General features: G+C 35.9%; 1 protein-coding gene across 1 annotated transcript; it reads right to left on the reverse strand.

Moving 5' to 3' along the window:
* Positions 1–20,655: 20,655 nt before the first annotated feature.
* On the reverse strand, positions 20,656–21,165 carry LOC145687370 (protein CFDP2-like). Its single transcript, XM_081760826.1, has one exon. It carries the CDS (start codon positions 21,163–21,165, stop codon positions 20,656–20,658), a length of 510 nt encoding a protein of 169 aa, XP_081616952.1.
* Between the last annotated feature and the right edge of the window lie 805 nt (positions 21,166–21,970).

The raw sequence follows: 21,970 nt of genomic DNA on the forward strand, positions 1-21,970 counted from the left end.
CCTGATCTTAGTTATATTTATAAATAATTAATATATATATATATATATATATATATATATATATATATACGAGGGGCATTCAATAAGTAAAGAGACAAATTGCTATAGCTCAATAAAGATTTATTTGAATCTTTCAAAACTAAGGCTATTTTTCAATATAATCACCCTTTACAGTTATGCATTTGTCCCATCTTTCTTGCAGCTTCCTAATTCTTCTGGCGAAGAAATCTTTCGATTTACCCCGAAGCCACCTTTGCACCGCTGCCTTAACTTCCTCATTGTTAGCAAATCTTTTTCCACGTAGGGCGTCTTTGAGTGGTCCAAACAGGTAAACATTGTAAACAGTTCCAACAGTTACTTGAACTTAATCAGCTATCATTTCAACAGTAATTCTTCTGTTATCACGAATAAGTCCGTCAATCCTCGATTCCAACGAAGAACCAGAAACTTCCACTGGACGTCCACATCGGGGTTCATCACCTACACTTGTTCGGCCACTTTTAAACCGATCAACCCACTTGTACACATTCTCACGGTTCATACAACTGTTACCATACTGTCTCAACATTCGAGAAAAAAATTCACTTGGTTTTACACCTTCTGCGACTAAAAACCTAATGACTGAGCGCTGTTCTTCTAAGGTGCAATCTTCTAGAGGACTTGCCATGATGAATTGATATTTTTGAAGTTATGTTGACGTAAAATTACAAAACAGCAGATCAGAGCATATCCCAAGGTTGCCAGCTAACACCCCTGAAACAACAAAAAATAAAAAATTGATTAGTGTTAAAAATATAGACTTTGTCTCTTTACTTATTGAATGATCCTCGTATATATAATTAGTAGTAGCATATTTAGTTAACTTGTATATTGAATTTGTAAATGCCTTGTATATTATGTATGTTTAATAACTTTTCTTTAGGAAACACTTCTCGTTGGGGTTGCAGGAGCGATTTTTTTTTCTTTTCTTTTAAGAGGAACCTTTGGTTCCCCGCACTCCGCGGAATGTCCCATGGATAGTCTTCCTTGACTGCTATAAATACAGACGGAAATTGGGTAATAAGGCTTCAATTTCTGGAGACAGCCTGAATGATATGGTTTTTGTAGGTTGGAATGGAGGTTCTGAATGGACATGTTTAGGTTGATATTCTTTTCATTCTAGCCCTGAACGATGTGGCTGTATAGGATGGTTCCTAGTGAGAACCAAGATATAGATTCAGTTGATAGGAATACCACTGAGTAATGTGGTCTTAGGTTTTTTGGTTCTAAGTGGGAACCAAGGTTACAGAATTTAATTTTTAAGTGGGTTATTCCTTAATAAATAGTTACTTTTTAGTTAATTTAGTTTTGTTTGAGTTACATAATGTGTGATTTGTTCGGATTTAGGTTGGGAAAATTTGAGAAGTGTTTAGATGGATTTTAGCTAGGGAATAATTAAAATTTTAATTTCTCGATTCCCAAAAGTGAGGATATTAGGGAAGGAATAGAGGAAATTGGACTTAAGTAATGTTCAATCAAGTACACAGCGAGTGCTCGTTTTTGCAATATTGTGAGTAAGAATTCTATAGTTGCGATTCTACATTATTGAGGCCTAGTCTTGAAACATAGACGAAGCTGATAGAGAATTTCCTTAGTTAAGAACTTACCTGGGATTCGATGTAAGGATCCAAATTATACCTTTACCTAACCTACACCTAAACTAAATAAATTAGCTAGTCTCCTTATGTGGAACGGAATTCAGGTCAGATGAGTTCCACGACAGGGATTTAGGTGAAGCACTCTATAAGTGACTAGCAGTGCTGATAGAAACTAATTAAGGAGTGCATTAACAGCTTCTAGGCCCACCCCAATTAAGTGTTGTATAAACAAATTAGAGATGCAAGCTTCATTAAGAATTTCTAGTCATGAACAATTATGAGTTATCTTTGAATTTTCATCAACAAAAACAGTTTTAATTAGTAAATAAACTAATAAAATTTAAAGGTGTTCTATGATTTCTACATCTAAAAAAAAAGTACCCGAGAGACATTTTATTGTATAAGCAAGTCTAAATGCACACTCTGCTTCTCGATTAGTTATAGGAAAAGAGAAGGAAATCCACAAGAGAAAGGTAAGACGATAGATCCATTTAAGACACATAGTGAGGAATATTGAGATAGTATGGTGGAAGGTCAAAGAGGGAGAAGGTTAATTGAAATATTTCGTTTGATAGTAGGTATAATTTCAATTAATTCCCTTTCCTTAATTTCGTTATGGATTTAATTGTGATTTTCTATATAGTTGATTTATTCCTTAGATAAGGACGGGAAGTGTATTGTACGAATAGGACGAGTGTGGTCGCAAGCTGTGGACCGTAGTTGACTGCAAGCTAGGCCGCCAGTAAGATATTTATTCGTGTAGGTTGAATACGGTAGCACACCAAAATACATCATATTAATTACCGAAGAAAATAACAGCATGCGTAGTTACGTTCAGAAATATTATCCAGAATTGAACATAGAACATTCGCGGTTGCAGACGGCTTTATCGAGATTTGAGAAATTTTGATCAAATTTGGACAATAGTTTCTTGGGATCATTTACAGCCTATCACCTGACTTTCTTTCGTGCAACCCAAGGGTGCCGGAAATACCGGGTTCCAAATGTAAGTAAAGGGAGTTATAAAATAGGAGACGGCTTTCACCATAATTTCGATCTACGGTATCCTTAGTTTGCGGTGGATGAAACTCACCCAGTAGGCTCTCAATGATGTTAAACTAACCTAAACTAACTCTTGAATCCCAGTGTTTTCCTGTACCCTTGGTTTGCAGTGAAAGAAACTCGGGTAATAGACTGTACATGATCTAGAGAAACTATTGTCCACATTTGAACAAATTATCTCAAATCCCGGTAAAATCGTCTGCTACCACATTCGCGTAGACCCTTAGTAGAACAGTAATATTGTTGTGTAATGATCACCATGGATCATTCGCCTTATTTAGTAGAAGAATGGAAACTAATATTAAAACATTTCTATAAAAAAAAGAAAAGAAAGGAAGAAAAAAAGAAAAGAAAACCTAACAGGAAAATTCATTCTCTCAGAAGTAGTATGTCTCGAATAGTGTTGTAAAATTTCCGGAAATTTTGAACCCGTTGGTAAAAAAACATTTTTCCGGTTTCTTTCCGGAAAAATTGGGAAAATAAGAAAAATCTTTGTATTAGGTTAAGTTTACTAGTAATGGAACCGGCTTTTTTCCTCAAACGCGTGAATGTGTAAGTTGAGAAACTTCAATATTGTGAATATTTAAAAGAGAAGCAATCGAAAATAAAACTGTTGTAATTATTCTTGAAAATAAGTAGTCTGTACTCCTATCCTTTACGAGCTTTTTAATCGTTTATTGCTGGATGTGCATTGATTACAGGACTTTAAAAGCTGCGTACACATCTACCATCATGAAGCGTTTCTGTCTCAACAAATAGGGCTCTTGAATGAAACTGAGTTCTTAATGTGCTCCTTGATCTGGTGAAATTTTGTTAATTTTAAACAAAATACTTCTTAAAAGAGAGAGCAGTAGGCAAATTACAGTAATGGGCCCACTCATATACTAAAACATATATATAGTTACTATTATTTAATATTCAAATATAGACTTTTATATAAACTTTACGCACAAAATTTTGTATGTAAACAAATACCTCTTTTTTAGTGGGAGAAATTAGGATACATAAAAATGAAAGTGACTATATTTGTAACTTAACAACTCTTGAACCACCAGACCGATCTCGATAAAATTTTCAACGTAGAAGAGGTTCGGGCCTCGGATGATTTTTATCATTTCACTTTGAAAGTACAACTTTGAGGAAGGAAGAGGGTAGTTTTCGAGTTTGCTGAGATGAAAAGTGACGCTTCCGATGAAGCTTAAATCCAAATTCAGCACTGTAACTTAGAGGAGGGGGAAGGGATATGATTGAAAATTGTCTATGTTAGTGTCGAATTCATAGTTTTCGTGACCGCCGAGGTGAACAAAGACACATTAGATGCCGTATAAATCCAAATTTATTCCCGCAAATTGGGGAAATAGAAGATATATAGAAATGATGTAAAATGATCGCTATTAGTGTCGAATCCATAGTTTTCGGGGCCGATGAGATGAACAGTGACACTTTCAATGCTGTTTAAATTCAAATTCAGGCCCACAACTTTAGGGAGGAAAAAGTATATAAAAATGATTGAAAATGGCCGATATTAGTGTCAAATCCATAATTTTCGTGGTCGCTGATACAAACAGTGACACTTTCGATGTTCTTTAAATCCAAATTCATCCCCGCAAATTTGAGGAAGGGGAGATACATAAAAATGATGGAAAATGACCGATATTACTGTCGATTTCATAGCTTTTGGGGTCGCTGAGACGAAGAGTAATACTTCCGATGCTGTTTCAATCCAAATTCAACGCCGCGGATGAAGTGTGGGAGAGATACATAAAAATAATCGAAAATGATCGACATTAGTAGTCGAATCCATAGTTTTTGTGGTCACTGAGATGAAAGGTGACATTTCCGATGCCGTTTAAATCCAAATTCAGCTCTGTAACTCTACTGAAGGGGAAGGGTTGATATAAAAAATGATCAAAAAATGACCGACATTAGTGTCGAATTCATAGCTTTTAGATTCGCTGAGATGAACAGTAACACTTCCGATGGCGTTTAAATCCAAATTCAGTACCGCAACTTGGGGGGAGGGAGAAGAGACAGATACATAAAAACAATGATCGAAAATGTCCGATATTAGTGTCTAATTCCTAGTTTTCGGGGTCGCTGAAATGAACAGTGACACTTCCGATGCCATTTAAATCCAAATTCAGCTCCCATCAGTACTCCTAAAGGGGAAAGGTGACATGTAAAAGTAAAACTGACTGAAAATGACTTATACTAGTGTCGAATTCATAGTTTTTTGAGGACCAGTTCATTGGTGACAGTTTTAGTGCCCTTTATGTTCAAAATGAAACGTATTCTCCCCGTGCGAAGAATGGGTGTTCTACTAGTCTTTAATAATAATGAACGGAAGTTTCACATGTTAAATTCTTTAATATATTTCTCACTGCTCAAATTTACATTTGTGCAATGAATGTGTATGTGAAAATAAGATCATATCTCTTTTTGAGTTGTTCGAAAAATATACAAATAATAAAGAGGGTTTTTACCAGAAATCAGAAAACTAAAAAGTATAATTAAAACCTGTTGCTTTAACTACTTTTCCTGCTAGCGAAGTACATTGTGTATACGCTGCAGACACGTTTCAGCAAATAAGATTAACTAACATCAGCCGAAGAAATAGTTTTTAAATTACTTTTTTCCAGTTTTTGACGACATTTCGGAAAGATTTTGTTTTTTATGAGTTCAAAATTTCCAGAAATTCTACACAGCACAAGTAAGATGCGTATCTCCATAAAACAGATATTTTAACATACCAGTATTAACTAAAATGATTGTGGACCCGTTATTTTAACACTTTCCTGCCATAAACTGGTAACTTTATAAGATTGCTTAAGATATTTTAAATGCGTCTGTCTTAATTAATTTTATTTTAGTATCTTTTGTAGCCATAACTCGATTCTATCATATGCTAACTTTAAAGAAGTGTTGCACATATATTTGTTGACACAAATTTTCCCTATTTTATAACAAGAAACGTAAGCACCCAATGATCTTAACTATAAACTAGTAAATATAAAATAGCTTTCATTTTTAAAGCATAATGTATTAAAATATTCGAAAATTTCAATTTTTCCGTTTTGTCCAAGCTCGGGGAAAAAGGGTAATTTTTTTTTGCCCAAAATTTCCGTTTTTTTTTCCAGGCCTTCACAACACTAGTCTCGAATACTACAATTTCTCGATTAAATTAATAGAATTCAAGCAGAAGCACATATTTAGGGTTACATGCGTAGGATCGACACTGCGTAGCATCAACACTGCGTACGATCGAAACTAAAACCGGCGTAGGATCGAAAACAGGTCATATGATCGAACAATAAAAAAAACAATTACTTTATAATCACAGAATATTAAGTAATAGTATTTTTTTGAAGTTATATAGGGAAAAACCGGAGTAGGATCAAAACTGTATACACCTCTCCTGCTATATTGAGCCTTAGAAGAAAAGGTCCATGTCCTCGTGGATCTTACCTGTACCTTTGAGCTTGTATTCTGAGTATTCATTCTGAAGCTTGTTTCAAGTAAAAAGTATTCGAAAATTTTAGAAGTAAAAAGTAATATGTTGAAGAGAAAAAAAATACATTCAGTGTCATTTCGTTCATTCTCACTTCATCTTCCATCATTTTTGGGCCTCTAATCGTAACGTTTACTCTAGTACCGATGTACTATCACTTCGTAACCTCCATCGATATTTCGATGATAAATTCGCAACTACTATATCAGTAGCCGTACTTATATTTTTCAGTTAACAGCATTTATTTAAATCAGATACTCACAAGATTATTTTAATTAGTGAAATTCTCTGATTGTTCTTAATAACATGTGGACTATGAAATTCATAGCTCACATTTTATACATTATAAAATCATATACTACATTGTAAATATTGTATCAATATACAATAGGCGACAAATTACAACCTCATTATTATAACGGGTATCCAAGCATTCTTAGTACTGTATTATAATTTTTAGCCACTACTTACAAGAAATCCTTATACTAGTAAATAATTTCTTACAGCAATACCAATAAATAAGCAATATGTAGTAAGTATATAGTTTCTATGCTGGTGTAGACCTGCTTTAATCCAATTAGCAGCAGTATCTCTTGTACTACCAGTCAAATATTGATCAGGTCGTAACCTCAGACGAGATAAATTATTTGGTGGGACATGTATCACCCGTTCCCCTCCATAGCGTAACCCGTGAATATAATTAATACAGTGAATATAACCAGGGACGTACGCAGGGGGTGGGTTCTGGGGGTCCGGACCCCCCTCCCCGAAATTTCGACTTGTGTGTAAATTTAGCCTAATTTTAAGGGCAATTTTAGGAATTTTAATATAAAATACCCTCATATTAAGTTTGGACCCCTCCCGAAATAAATTCCTGCGTACGCTACTGAATATAACTGTTAGTATTCGCACAAGAAAATATCATAGATGAACGATAATTATTTACTTTACTCATTTATTAACGTTAAATAAAATTCTATAGTAATATACTGTGTACTGATGAGAACAGTAATGAAGTGTTCTGGACCTCATAGCACGCTTAGCCGTTAATAGGATATGCATTAATAGTATTTTTAAAGTTTTTTTTCTTGTTTTAGTTTTATTCATAAACTAACTTGAAGTTTCTTTGTGCTAGGATACTTGATTGTAATCACAGCCAAAAAAAAAAAAGCGGGATTTTAAATAAAATGTCATGTAAAGTGCTATCAAGAAGTAAAATCATGTTTTAGGTTTGCAGTATAAATGTAATTTATGCATATATTTTAATCAAAATAGCTACGTAACTAAATCGTACTTACTGGGCTCTTAGGCGATCAAAGATTGACTTCAACGGCTCGGTCGTTCTTCTGCATTCTTCCAAAATGTTTTTTCTTAATCTTAAATATTCAAGGCAATATGGATCAGCAATATGATTATGCTGACCTGTTCTTCCTCTAAAGTTTCCGTACATTGATGTTGTACGGGCTATGCAATTGGGCTCAACACATGAGTAATATGTCGTTTCATCTTTTACAGAACGAAGACGATAGAAGAAGCCAAATTCTTCATAACAATAGAACCAAGTTGAACCGCGTTGTTTACCTGCGATACTCAATACGACTCTGTCCTCCATGTCACTTATTATCAAAGCACTTACTATCAAAGCAAATATAGCACTGTATCACAGATGAAGCACTAAACTGTAACGACAACGATTGCTCGAGCGCAAATCTATTTTACTAAACAAGGAAGGTATCCTATAAATAGCGACAAAATCATCTGCTTAAAACTCTCTTTACGCGCGAAAACAATACGTCATTCATGCATCAACCAATCACGTAAAAGTGAAGCGAAAACTTTCTACTTCACATTCGTCTGCTAAAATGGAACCAGAATTAACTTTGAGTTGATAGATATATAATGTAGTATATATAATACAAAACGCAATGTCACTTAAGTACTTACAATAAGAATCTTTTTATGTTTTTATGGATTAAGAGAGCCTTATATACGAGAACATTGGATAACATAAGCACCACAAGTGGTGATATCAGAAATCGAGCCCGGGACCCGGAACCCCAGAAATATATTTCCGAAATTTTAAGCTCAGATCCCTTCTATTCGCCTATTAAAAATAGAGTTGGTGAACGCGGGTGGCGAAACTCAAAATTTCGCGATATAATCCCTGGATCTCGGAACCCGATTCCGAGTTTTGACATTATCGTTCTTCTCAGTGGAATCGGACTTGCGTCCTTATACTCCATGTTTAATAGGCTGAATAGAAGGGACCCGAGCGTAAAAATGTGGGACTTCATTTGTGCAGTCCCGGGGCCCGGGCCAGATTTCTGACATCATCGCTATTTTCAGGGATCCCGGAACTTTCCACGCCACTACACGCGTCGAACAACTCAATGTTTAATAGGGGAATATAAGGGAATCAAATCCAAAACCTCGGGCCCTAGACCCGATTTCTGACATCACCATTGTATTTAGGTGACCCGGATCTTACGAACGATACCACCCGCGTCCTATAACTCTATGTTTATGTTTAATATGCGAATGCAAGGGACTCAATTCGAAACTCCGAAACCTCTTTTCTGAGTCCTTGGAACCCAGGCCCGATTTCTGACGTCACCACTGTTCAGGGGACCCATATCTTCCAACCTCACCTCACCACCTGCGTCTAACAGATCTTTGTTTATTAGGCGAAAAAAGGACTGAAATCCAAAATTTCGGAACTCCATTTCTAGGTCCTCGGGTCCCAGACCCAATTTCTGACATCACCACTATGCTCAGGAGACCCGGATATTACCAACAGCACCACGTGCGTCCAACAATTCTATGTTTAATAGGCGGATAGAAGGGACTCAAATCCGAAACTTAGAGACCGTTTCTGGGCCCTCGGGGCCCAGGCACTATTTCTGATATAACCACAGTGCTCTGGGGACCAGTATCTTTCCAACGCTACCACTTGCGTTCACCAACTCCGTGTCTCACACGATTTCCAACATAACAACATCGGGTTCGGTACTAAAATAGAAAAAAGTCAAATTATCATATGGTATTACACAGTTTCAGAAAAAATATCTAACAAGCTAGCTGCATTAAGTCTGATACATATTTCGCAACTTTATGCGTAATATAAATCTATAAGTTAAGCAATTGATATCATACACTACAAGCACTGAAAAACAACGTAACGTTCTATAATAAAGCGAACGCTACTTTACGAACCAAGAAGTTAATCACTCTACGAACCTTATTGTATACATTATACCCTAAAGTTACAGCCTTATACAGTAATCAATTCCAATCAGATATTGAACGAGTATGGTGTTTCCTTGAGAATAATCCTTCACCAAGTTGAAAAAGCGCCTTTGAAGGCCAGTCGTCTTCCATTTTACCCTCTTCTTCGGTAATTCATCTCGCTACTCCTGTTTGATGCAGTTGAAACCATGGCCTCATCCTTTTGCAATGTCCATCCACAAGGAAGGAGGACAGGTTCAGCCTTTTGGAATTTCGAATTCGAAGCTTCTGTCAATTTACTCGTTCGTGTCTCTTTCTGTAATGTTGCTATATGAACGGGTATGTTGCGAGGAAACAAAAGAGGCTAGCAAAGAAATTGAATCGTAAGATCACCATAAGATGAAAGTCGCATACTCCAGAGACTATCTGATACGTAATGTTGATCAAAATAAATTAGGAATTCTTCAGTTTCTTCTGATACGATTTGCTGTAAGCAATCCATCCCTTCTGACCCTTGTCAGAGAGAAGGAAAACAAATCCGTCCACCATTCCATAGAAATCGGACTTTCCCATTCTCCCTGTAAACATTCGCCAATCCCAACTGCTGCAGTATGTACTTCGTGTTCGTGTGACTTGTCTGGAACGCTTTGGCTTACGACTTCTCTCACTAGCCACGTCTGGTTGTGAATTTAATTTACACATTCATATATTTGTTTGTTTTATCCCTACCCGCTGGTCTAGTGGCAAGCACGCAAGCCTTTGGCGTATGAGCTTCAAGGTTCGATTTCTGGTGGAAGAGCATTGAATGACCAAAGTGGTTCGGATTCCACTATAATCAGTAAATTCATGTCTTCCTTAGCCTATCCGGTAAAACCAAGGGACGTAAAACTAAATACAAACCTCTTTTTTTTTTCGCAAAAGGAAGGTTTTACAATGAAGTAAAATACTGTTCAGAAATATAATATTGAAATTTGCAAGAAGGAAACTTATTTCTGCTAAAAAAAATGTAAAAATTGATTAGTCACAGGTAATTGTTTTATTGGAATGTAACGAGTTACAGTATAATTTCCCAAAGACTCTTCTCATACAATTCTGCTGTTCTCACATGTAGCACTTCCCAAGTGTAACACTCCGATTTTGATAAAATTTAGCAGTTAGATACTACACATGAAATAGACGAATACATGCCATAATATCTGCGCACAATTTCATTCACTTTCGATAACTTCTTCTTCTTGTCTCTCGGGCCTCAAATTTCTCCAAATTGTGGGTGGGGACTTTTACCCCTTAAAACAGTTTTCCCCCGAAAAGAAAAAACATGTATTCGTTTATTTCATGTGTAATATCTACCTGCCAAATTTTATCAAAATCTGAGTGTTACACTTGAAAAATGTTACATGTCAGTACCTTCATGTAGCTTGCATTTGCGGCAGAAAGTTCTTGTTTTGTGCTCCCTCTTTGCTGGAGAGACTTTCTTAGACTGTTCCTCTTCAGTATGCTGGGAAGCTTCTATTCTCTGTGATATCTTCTCAACGTTGGCGAACTGCTAACCAGACGAAATGAAGAATTTACGGTATTTCAAACTTTTTAACGTTTGTTTTTCGTTTGAAATTACGCTTTGATGACACAATACCATAAATGTTGAGTCCATTTACATCTGTTTTGTAAAATACCGTCATAGGCCATTTTATTCATTGTTTTGTGGTGTAACAGCGAGGCATATGATTGTTAGTGTGAACGTCTGATTTTGTTGTGCTTTAATATATGATAACTTTGAGTTTTTTTCTCCGCTCTAGAAGTGACCACTTCAGGATAGTTGTGCATTGTGTTTTGCAATTGTAAAATAGCTGATCTTACTGGGTATATATTGTCAAAAGAGAGAGCACACCCAATAAATGAAAAGTTGTTCGTCTACAGTCATATTATATGTAAGAATAAAATTATATTGCAGTGTGTTTGAAGAATCTGCAACAAGGTGACCAGAGCTTTTACTTTCAAAAACGGGACGCATACGAATCGGGGTCTGGGGGGGGGTTACTTCCACATTGTATTTTGGGACTCAGCAGTGTTTTCAATATACAAAATACACAAGTAAGAATGATAACACAGCGTTTTTAACTTAAGTACTACCAGGGGCGGATCCAGGGCCGACTTTGGGGGGAGGTGGGTTGTCATACTGCTACTTTTAGGGCTCCAAACTTTGGGATGGGTTTTATTTATATATATATAAAATAAGAAAATGTCCTCTTCTGGATCCGTCCCTGAGTACTACCCAACAATACTTTTAACTACTTCGACACTCAGAATTCTCACTCAATTCCCACTTGAACCACAGAACACTCAATTCTCATTTTAATATTCAGAAGTTCTAGGCACGGCCGAACCTTCCCAATGCGTGTTGGTACGGAAGAGTGTAGAATTAGCATTGACCATTTATATTTTGAATAATAATTACGGGACACTTGGGTCATGTCTGCTTAAAAACGGGACATTTAGGCGTCCCGTTTGAGAATCAGAAAAAACTGGACAACGGTTGAAAATAAGGTACTGTCCCGGCTAAAACGGGACGTCTGGTCACCTTGATCTGCAACTTCACGAATTAGGAACAGTTCGTCATCAGGTATTCTAATAGCGCCGATGTTGTCATCAAAACATAAGACAGCCCTTGTAGGATCGCTTTTCTTCGGAGTTTTGCTTTTTGCATTAGCTATAGTTGCTACGCTTCAAACTTCTAACCCATCCTCTGGATAAGAAAACTACTCAACGTCTCATTTCAATAGCGGTACCTGAACAAGAAACTTCAGTTACATTTGCATAGAAGTCTGTTAATATCTTATCGTCTGTCGGGAATCAATTTCTTCATCGTTTATTGATTTACCAAAAATATTCCTCCTCTACCATCAATAGTGACGTGTATTGTTAGTGATCTGTTAGTGTACCACCACAAATGATCAAAACACACTAACAATAAACAAAACTTTACATACAATCAGTGGCAAAGCCAGGATTTCTATTCGGGGGGTCAGTGTCCTACTCCGGAAAACTCTTTTTTGTCAATGTGGAGACTGAAAGCGCAAATTTAGGTTTTATTCTAGCAACTTTTACAAATTTTGGGGCTTGGGAGTCCAGATCCCCGGAAACTCCCCCTGGATACGCAACTGCATACAATGGAAAAATTAATACAGTTTGATAGACAAAAGCAACTATTATGCTTCCGATACAACGACTTATCAAAAAGATAGTCGTAAACCTGGTTCGTTTGCTGAGATAAAAATCCGAAGTGGTAGTATTTCTTTGGCATAAAAATATTAGCTTCGATATTTAAATACCATTAATCTCACCTTTGTAATAAAACTGACAACGTCTATAAACGGTGTTAAACTGGTTTATTATTTGATATAACTTATAATATCCTTTTCTTAAAACTGTTACGTACACAAACTCACTGACTAGGTAACCATAAAACATGTCCATATCAACAACTATCCCATAATAATCTCTTACATATATTAAAAACATTCTTCTTTTGTTAATAAAAAATGAACATTCTACTAAGTATAGTGCATATGTATGAGTACTTTCTGCCCAAGGTACAGGTAAATATTACACAAACCAGAGTATTTTGTTATATAAAATGTCGCTCGACAAAGGGACTGAATATAAAAGTCATGAGTAGGCTTGGCTTTTATCTTCAAGAACCACTGGTCCGTTTACATTATTGTTCTTACATTACATATGTCCATCATATTTTGATCGCACCTTGTATATCTATTCGTTACATTTCACATATACATATATATAAATACATTCATAACAATTCTTTCATTTCATCAATATTTATCTTTAATTACATTAATTATATTTATTTCATTATTATCTACTATATTATCATTACATTTTCTTATTAAAATATCGTCGCTTATTTAGTTAATCGTCGGAGAGTGCGATTTCAAAAAATGTAAAGGACAAACGTGGGTTACAAATAATACTAATCTTTACGGGCGCATTATATGATAAACAAGTCAGATGTTGCATTTAAAGGTATACTTCGTAGCACTAAGATGTTATAATAAAGAAGAATCTCATTAATCTCATTCAAGGTAGTCGTTGAATAATTGATTTTATAGAATGGATCTTATTATTAACATAATCTTGGACAATTAAATTTTCAACACAAATCAATCTAATATAAATAATCTTTGCTTTTAATTAATTATAAATCGAATTATAATTCCTCATATTAACAAGAAAGAATAAAAATCATTTGAAAATTAATTTTCCAGTCTACCTAAAACTCTATTTAAGCAATTCAAGTATTTTTAAGAATCGTTTTCATTATTGATATTAACACATAAACTTTAAAATGAAAATTTACAAGAATCTACAACTAACATGAATTTAACCTAATTTCAGTAACGGTAATCAGGTTACATTCGTACTTGCATATGAATCTAATAAAGTGCATTGTACCGCACAATCATGATTAGGTTCTACATTATGTTGTACATATCTTTCATCATGATTCTGATTTTGGTATGAAGTCCCATCTCTTGATCTCCAATTACGTCTATCCACGTAGTTCGCTGTATTTCTGGAATTTCGCTCAGTACTTCGATTATTTTTATATCTATTGCGGTTGAGTGATCTGACATCATAATTACCATGATTAGTTAGGTTAGGCGGATTCCCTACATAACCTTGTCTATTATGATCATTTTGATTGCTAGAGTATACTCGGCTTAGGTTAGGTTCTGTATTATTCACACTCCGAATATTTAAATTCCGAACAGGCACCAAATGATCTGAATTATTCTTATTTTTACCTATTCCTGATTGTGGATTCATGGCATGGTATTGAGTTTCGTAGCATTGGACAAGCATCAATAAATGACTGAAACTCATACACTGTGTGGAAAATAAGATCTGTTGCAGTTTAAATGGAAGCAAATTTCGAATCGATGCTATTATTCTCGATTCCGATTGCAAAGGATTAACGACCTTTAATTCGTTGTAGACATTTACAACAAACTCTACAACAGATTTGTGCAATCGAGGATTGAAGTGTTGATTTCTAAGGGTGGCATCTCTATTTGCCAGCAAAAAGTCATTTTCATAATTTGCGATCAATGCCGCTTTGAATTCCTCATATGAACTAATGTGATCACGTATTGCTTTAAACCATAAGGAACAAGGTGGGAGTAATACATGGGGTATTAATTTCATATATTGTGATCGATCGATAGACATTATATTGCATTCGTCTTGGAATTTCTCTAAGAAAGAAGTAGCATTCTCATTACACTTACCACTGAATTTGCTCATAGCTCGAATTTCACTCATCTTAACACTTAATTTTACCTTCTTTTTCTCATTCCTTGTTCTTGTTGAGTGATAGTTCCTATCCGTGACATGCTGTGTCGTCACACCATCTATGTTTCGCTCATCAGTACTCTTCGGACAACTTTCTTTTAGTATAATATCTTCATCAGACCCCGGCGAAGGCGAGTTCATCTCTGGTGAGTGGGGAAACTCAAAGCGATCACTACCCAGGTTATTACGGTAAATGTTGTCTTTAGCCTGTAACGTTCTAATCTCTTCCTGAATAGTAGCTAACAACTGTGTATTTACACGTATTTTATTAGAGTTGTTGCTAACCTGGATCTTTTGCTGTTTAATGGAAGATTCTATTACTTCTAAATCTTTTTTTACAGCACAGATTTCTTGATTTTGGTGATTGTGCTTTTCTTGACAATCATCGGATATCCTTTTTAACTTTTCCTCGAACTGTGAGGATATGTCGTTCACCACCTGGACAATTGTCTGTTTCGTTTCATCTGATTTCTGTTCTATCCGTCTACTTAATTCTTCATATTGCTTATTAGATTCGTCGAACTTTTGGTCCATTCGTCTACTTAATTCTTCATTTTGCTTGTTAGCTTGGTCAAACTTCTGTTCCATTTCGTCAAACTTCTGTTCCATTCGTCTGCTTAATTCTTCATTTTGCTTGTTAGCTTCGTCAAACTTCAGTTCTATCTTCTGTTCCATGGTCTTGTTAGCTTCGTCAAACTTCTGTTCCATTCGTCTACTTAATTCTTCATTTTGCTTGTTTATCTCGGTAGACATCTGCCTGAATTGTCGCTGTAAAGCTAACAAGAGTCGATCCTCTGATGACAAACCTGGTGTTACACTAGTTTCACCTTGGTCACTAGTATTTGATTCCTGCTGCATTGCTTCGTTGTCCATTTTTCTTATGATTACCTTACCACTTCGCAATATGGTTAAGTTCTTATTCATTAACTGCAGTAAAAGTAAATTCAACCTTACTCTTCTTCTTCGGGAACTGAATTTACAAAGTCCCGGGTGAGGTAAACCAAATTTTTACAACGACTTATCAAAAAGATAGTCGTAAACCTGGTTCGTTTGCTGAGATAAAAATCCGAAGTGGTAGTATTTCTTTGGCATAAAAATATTAGCTTCGATATTTAAATACCATTAATCTCACCTTTGTAATAAAACTGACAACGTCTATAAACGGTGTTAAACTGGTTTATTATTTGATATAACTTATAATATCCTTTTCTTAAAACTGTTACGTACACAAACTCACTGACTAGGTAACCATAAAACATGTCCATATCAACAACTATCCCATAATAATCTCTTACATATATTAAAAACATTCTTCTTTTGTTAATAAAAAATGAACATTCTACTAAGTATAGTGCATATGTATGAGTACTTTCTGCCCAAGGTACAGGTAAATATTACACAAACCAGAGTATTTTGTTATACCGACAAGGGACTTATATAAGTGAATGAATAAAGAAAAGCTGCTACTAAAATAAGCAAAACTGCAAATAATTAAATCAATCGAACTACATAACACATAAAGTTGCAATATGTTATATCTGACTTCATTGGGACAGTTAGAAGATTGTCAGAACGTTAACTCCGCTACGAGCCACAATCTCAATCTATACTGAATCTATCCTCATATTTCTTCATTAAGGCTCGAGTTTAATGGACCTACTCGGTACCCAATGCTATAAATTTTAAAAGCTATCCTTGACTCAATGAAATGAAAAAAATACTTAAATAATATAATACAAGAACACAACCAGGGAAATGTCATAGAATCTCAATACTTACTGAGCCTTAGTAATTATTAAAGAAAGTATGCGTGCGAGTGATGGACCCATCTGGTAGTCCTAGGGTTAAAAGTGTATTCTTGTGTGGATATTTAGATAGAAGAATTAACTAGTTCTTGCCAAATTTCTTTAATTACTTGCGATATGTTCCATTATTTTCAAACTAGGGTTTAAAATGTGACTAATTGCTTTTAGGGCGGCTTATAACACTGAAAGGAGTCGTTTTATAACATGTTTATTAGAACGTTTTATTTTCATTTGATATAAAAAATTACCCAGCAAATTTTAGCAGTTGAATTTTTTTACACCCTGTATTTACGATAGGAAATGAAGTTATGCAATGTGCATAAATACTTGTTGTTTTCCAGGCAGTAGTATTTGCATTAAGGTGCGTGTAATTATTATTATTTAAAGCTATATAAATTTTAAAATAACACTGGCACATGAATTCACATCCATATATGAAAATCTCATTGGGGATATGGTAATGCCCTTAAGTCGTAATTAAATTGTACGTAATTACAGATGTACATGAAAATTCAGAGTTTTAGAGCCGAGACGGTGGTGAACAGAAGAGGAAGAAAAGAACACATTTCTTTCAACTTGCCTAAGGGGTTTTACAAGTGACATGACAATTGTGCAGCAAGAATAGCAGGATCTTTCAAGTGAAAAATCCTTGTTCTTTAGGCGTCAAAAGAGAGGGGTGAGGAGAGAAGTACGAAATTACATTTATACATATAAACTAGTTCTCACTTTGGTCAACCCTAGCACACTGATAAGCATCAAATACTTTCTGGGCACTAAGTATACGACATTATATGTGGGCACTAAATCTACGGGCGCTAAGTATACTCCACGGTGAAGAGTATACTCTTCTATTGAGCGCAAACACACGCGAAAACATCCATTCTGTGGTTGTTCCATCTGAAATGTAGTGGAAGTTGACAATTTCTCGTTTAACATTTTACTCTTCTCTCTTTCTTGCACTTCGTTTTTCCTTTCTAGACCACAATTTACATTACTTCACGCTTGATTTGTCAGAATCTCACACAATAAACCGAATTTAGAAAGCACTTCCACATCAACATACATTTGCACAATAAAGCTAGGCAAATACTAACGTGTTTTCCCGTGCGTATTTTACGTCCGTAAATTTCCGACCGAAATGTCTATCCGTATTTTGGCCCTTACACCTAGCGTAAAAATACGTGCGTAAAGAAAAGAAGAAAAAGTAGCGGTCGCTTTCCAGTTTCCTCTTTCTAGTTGTTTGAACGGGTGGTTATTTTTCAACGTACTCAAGTTGTTTGAACAGGATAGATCGATCTAAAGCCATGCTTTTAAATACAGATGCTGTAAACATTATGCTATTAAGAAAACGAAAAAACATAAGGAATAGTACATAGAAAGATGTTAATTAAGAGCTAACAATTAAAATAACTTAACCGGCGGTTTTCATTTGATAATCAGACAAAAGTGTCTAAGATAAGCGCAGATTAGAATTACACATGAGACTGGATTTCAGACAGGTCTAGTGCCTAGGTGATGTCTGCCACGCAGGAAGTCCCGGGTTCGATTCCCAGTGGGAGAAATTTTAAGTTTAAGCGCATTGTGGTGGTTCGGATCCCATCTCAAACTGTAGGTCCAAGTTATATATAGTCTCGGTGCTGGAAAGAAACGCTAAACACTAATAATTAACTAATTCGATAGATGATTCAAGGATCAAATATTAATAGAGGGTTTTTGATTGGCGTTCAGCACCCATAGAATTTTTCGCTGGAATTTATTTCGAAATTTATCCACTCTGATGCCGATCGATGCAGGGGAGAACATGATTGTCACCTTAATTGAACTTCGCCAATGAATATCATTATTTAATTGCACGAATCACTCTTAAAACGGTAGTTACAATCAATCCAAACCCACTTTCCCTCTACTGTTTGAATCAGGCGCATACGCAGCAATTTCTTTCTAGAGCGGGGATCCAATTTCAATTTGAGGATAAAGTATTTTAAAATTTGTAAAATCGCCCCTAAAATTAGACTAAATTTACAGAAAACCATTTTTTTGGGGGGAAGAGGGGAGTCCGGACCACCACAACTTATCGCTTGTGTATGTCTCTGGTTTGTATTTTATTGGTTAAACTAGCTGAAATGCCCGTCCTTCGAACGGGGAGATCAGGTTTATAAAAATATTTGAACTCCCAACTACCCTAACAATATACATTTCAATAATTGATTACACGGTTCATTCCGACTATACATGTCATCCCCCATGTGACCCCGAAGGGTTGATAGGGGTTTCTTAGCCATATTTGGACGGAAACGCCATCGGAAGTCACCATTCATCTCCACAACCCCGAAAACCACGGATTCGAAACAAATATCGCTAATTTCCGAGTATTTCTACGTCATTCCCCCTGTGACCCCCTTAGGGATGGTAAGGGTATCTGACCTCCACTGGGACTGAAATGCTATCGGGACTGTCACCATTCATCTCCGTGACCCCAAAAACTAAGAATTCGACACTAATACCAGTCATTTTTGATTATTTGCATAAGTCATCCCCCTGTGACCCTCTTGTGAATGATAGGGTATTTCACCCCTACAACATTTTTTCCTGGTTATAAGTAATATGTGTACCAAGTTTCGTTAAAATTGCTCCGGGCGTTTGTGCTAGACAATATATAGATACATACAGACACCTACATACATTATTTTTTACATATCATCCTCCTGTGACCCTCCTAGGGATGAAAGGGGTATCTTTCGCCCATAGTGTTTGTTTAGAAGTAATACGTGTACCAAGTTTGGTTGAAATTGCTCCAGGCGTTCGAGAGTTATGCTCGAACATACATACATACACTAATACATACATACATACATACATACATACATACATCCTATTATATATATAATGTCTTAATAAGTTTGATGTTTTTAATCTATGTACAGTACAATCTCGTTTATCCGGCCCTCGTTCACCCGGATCTCCGGATAATCCAAACCAGATTTGAAGAAACTTTTTAAAATTTAATGTCCCCATAGATAATAATTTTTAACTATGATAGCAAGAACGTAACCATAAATACGACAAACGTTTCCTTTTTTGTTTTGATTAAATATACAGTTCGTGTATAGATTTCACAGTAAATTATGGTAATACTGTACATAAAATGCTTCTTACCGAGTTCTAGAAAGCTTTACTCACAAGACGTTGAAGTGAATTGACTCAGGATTTGTTTTGCTTATTATCCATATTATCAGGATTATTCGGATTTTCGATTTTCCAGATTGCCTTTGGTCTCAGATAGTCTGGATAAACGTGGATGTACTGTATTGTGTATATATATATATATATATATATATATATAAACGTATGTATAAAGGTATGTAGGCCTTATGTGTATGTGTGTATATGTTCTAGCATAACTCTGGAACGCCTTGAGCAATTTCAACCCAACTTGGTACCTTGGTACACGTATTACTTACAATGAGGAAACAAACACTATGGGCGAAAGATACCCCTTTCATCCCTAGGAGGGTCACAGAAGGATGATGTGTAAAAAATAGGGTATGTATGTATCTATATATTGTCTAGCATAACTCTGGAACGCCCGGAGCAATTTTAACGAAACTTGATACACATATTATTTATAACCAGGAAGAAATGTTGTAGGGGTGAGATACACCTATCATACCCAAGAGAGCCACAGAGGGATGACATATGCAAATAATCGAAAGTGACTGATATTAGTGAGGAGAAGTTAAAAATAAAAAGTCACGGTGAGTATAACATGAACAAAGAATAGATTCAGTCGAGATAAACCGGGTAATCAAACGTTGAAATGAGCATTGTATGGGGAGTTGGGGGATTCAAATATTTTCATAATCTTCGTCATCCTGTGCGAATGACTAGCATTTTAGCTAGTATATATATATATATATATATATATATAGTGAAACTTGTATAAAACGGAAGGCAATGGCTACGAATTTTACTCTAAGGAATAACAGCGATAAGAACTCTAAGGAGTTTCAATTATAGACAGATTTCCATTTTATTCAAGTTCTGGTTTCTACAAGTACCATTGGATATACACTTCCTCTTCTGAATGGCTTGTGGTAGGCGCATACACTTGAATCACTTGTAGTGTATATCTCTGGGAGAGTTTGACTACAAGCCTTGCTACTCGACTAGATACACTATTTACCTCAAGGACCTTGTTTTTCAATTTTTCGTTGATAAGAAATCCCACTCCGCCGATCTTGCCACATTCTGATCCTCTGTAGTAGAATAAGTGTCCGTTCTTCAATTCGCTTAATTCTTCTCCCTTCCTTCTTACTTCGCTCAATCCGACGATCTCCCAGTTGATTTTCTGTAGCTCTTCTTCCATCTCCTGGAATCTTGTTTCTGAAGCCAGGGATCTTGAATTGTATGTAGCCATTGTCAGTTTTAAATGGTAACCTAGTCCGTAACTCCGGGGATTCTTAGCACCCTCTGCCTGCATGTGACTCTGAACGTTGCCTTGCCCAGACACACTTCTGCTTCCAGTGAATGAGGGTCTTGGCTTACTGTGTCCTATCATGATTGTTTAAAGAAGTTGGAGGTATTTGGCAAAAACCACCGTGCCGGTCAGGCATGTTGGTGATAGCCCTCCCTGTTCGCCTTCCTATCATTACGGAAACCTGTAAGTTTCACCGTAGACAGGAAGTTACCAGTCTGCACCAGTAGGAGGTACGGGTAGGACATAAGTGGCTAACCCGGGCGGTTCCATACATCATCGACTAATTCTCAGCGTGCGGGTCTTCTTCCGGTTTACTACTAGACACCATTTCGCACAATATATATATATATATATATATATATATATATATATATATATATATATAGAGAGAGAGAGAGAGAGAGAGAGAGAGAGAGAGGGTGCGTCATTTATAATGTCCAACCTTGATAACAGAAAAACAAGAAGAGGGAGGGAAGCGAAACCTTGCACTTGCATGAAGAAACTGTAGGAAGGGTGACACCTAGCCACGTATTGGTTAATATTATCGGATGAAAAGTGTTCCCGACACTCAACACAAAGTTGTATTTTTTTAAATAGCACTACGTTAAGTTATTACAAATGTTAAGTCTACATACAAATCGAAAACAAACAATACCACTTTTATTGTTCAGTGTTTCAAACTAAGGATGCTATAGTATCACAAAAATCCAGAAACTTCCCAATTTTGGAGGCCTCTACAACAGTAAGGACGCAAGTGAGACGGATGGTGCATCGCACATCGAAAGCAAATTAGTATCGAATACTATGGTCAGCATATGATGTATTTCTATCAAACAGAAGAAAAAAGCTACAAGGAATTCAAAACTTGACTTCTTGCAAAGGGCTT

Source organism: Thermobia domestica, chromosome 6, assembly GCF_964235325.1.
Source record: "Thermobia domestica chromosome 6, izTheDome1.hap1.1, whole genome shotgun sequence".
Lineage (NCBI taxonomy): Eukaryota > Metazoa > Arthropoda > Insecta > Zygentoma > Lepismatidae > Thermobia > Thermobia domestica.

Bases quoted from the DNA above. Each gene is read 5' to 3' on its own strand.
- LOC145687370 (XM_081760826.1), bottom strand. From the start codon at position 21,165: ATGATAGGACACAGTAAGCCAAGACCCTCATTCACTGGAAGCAGAAGT.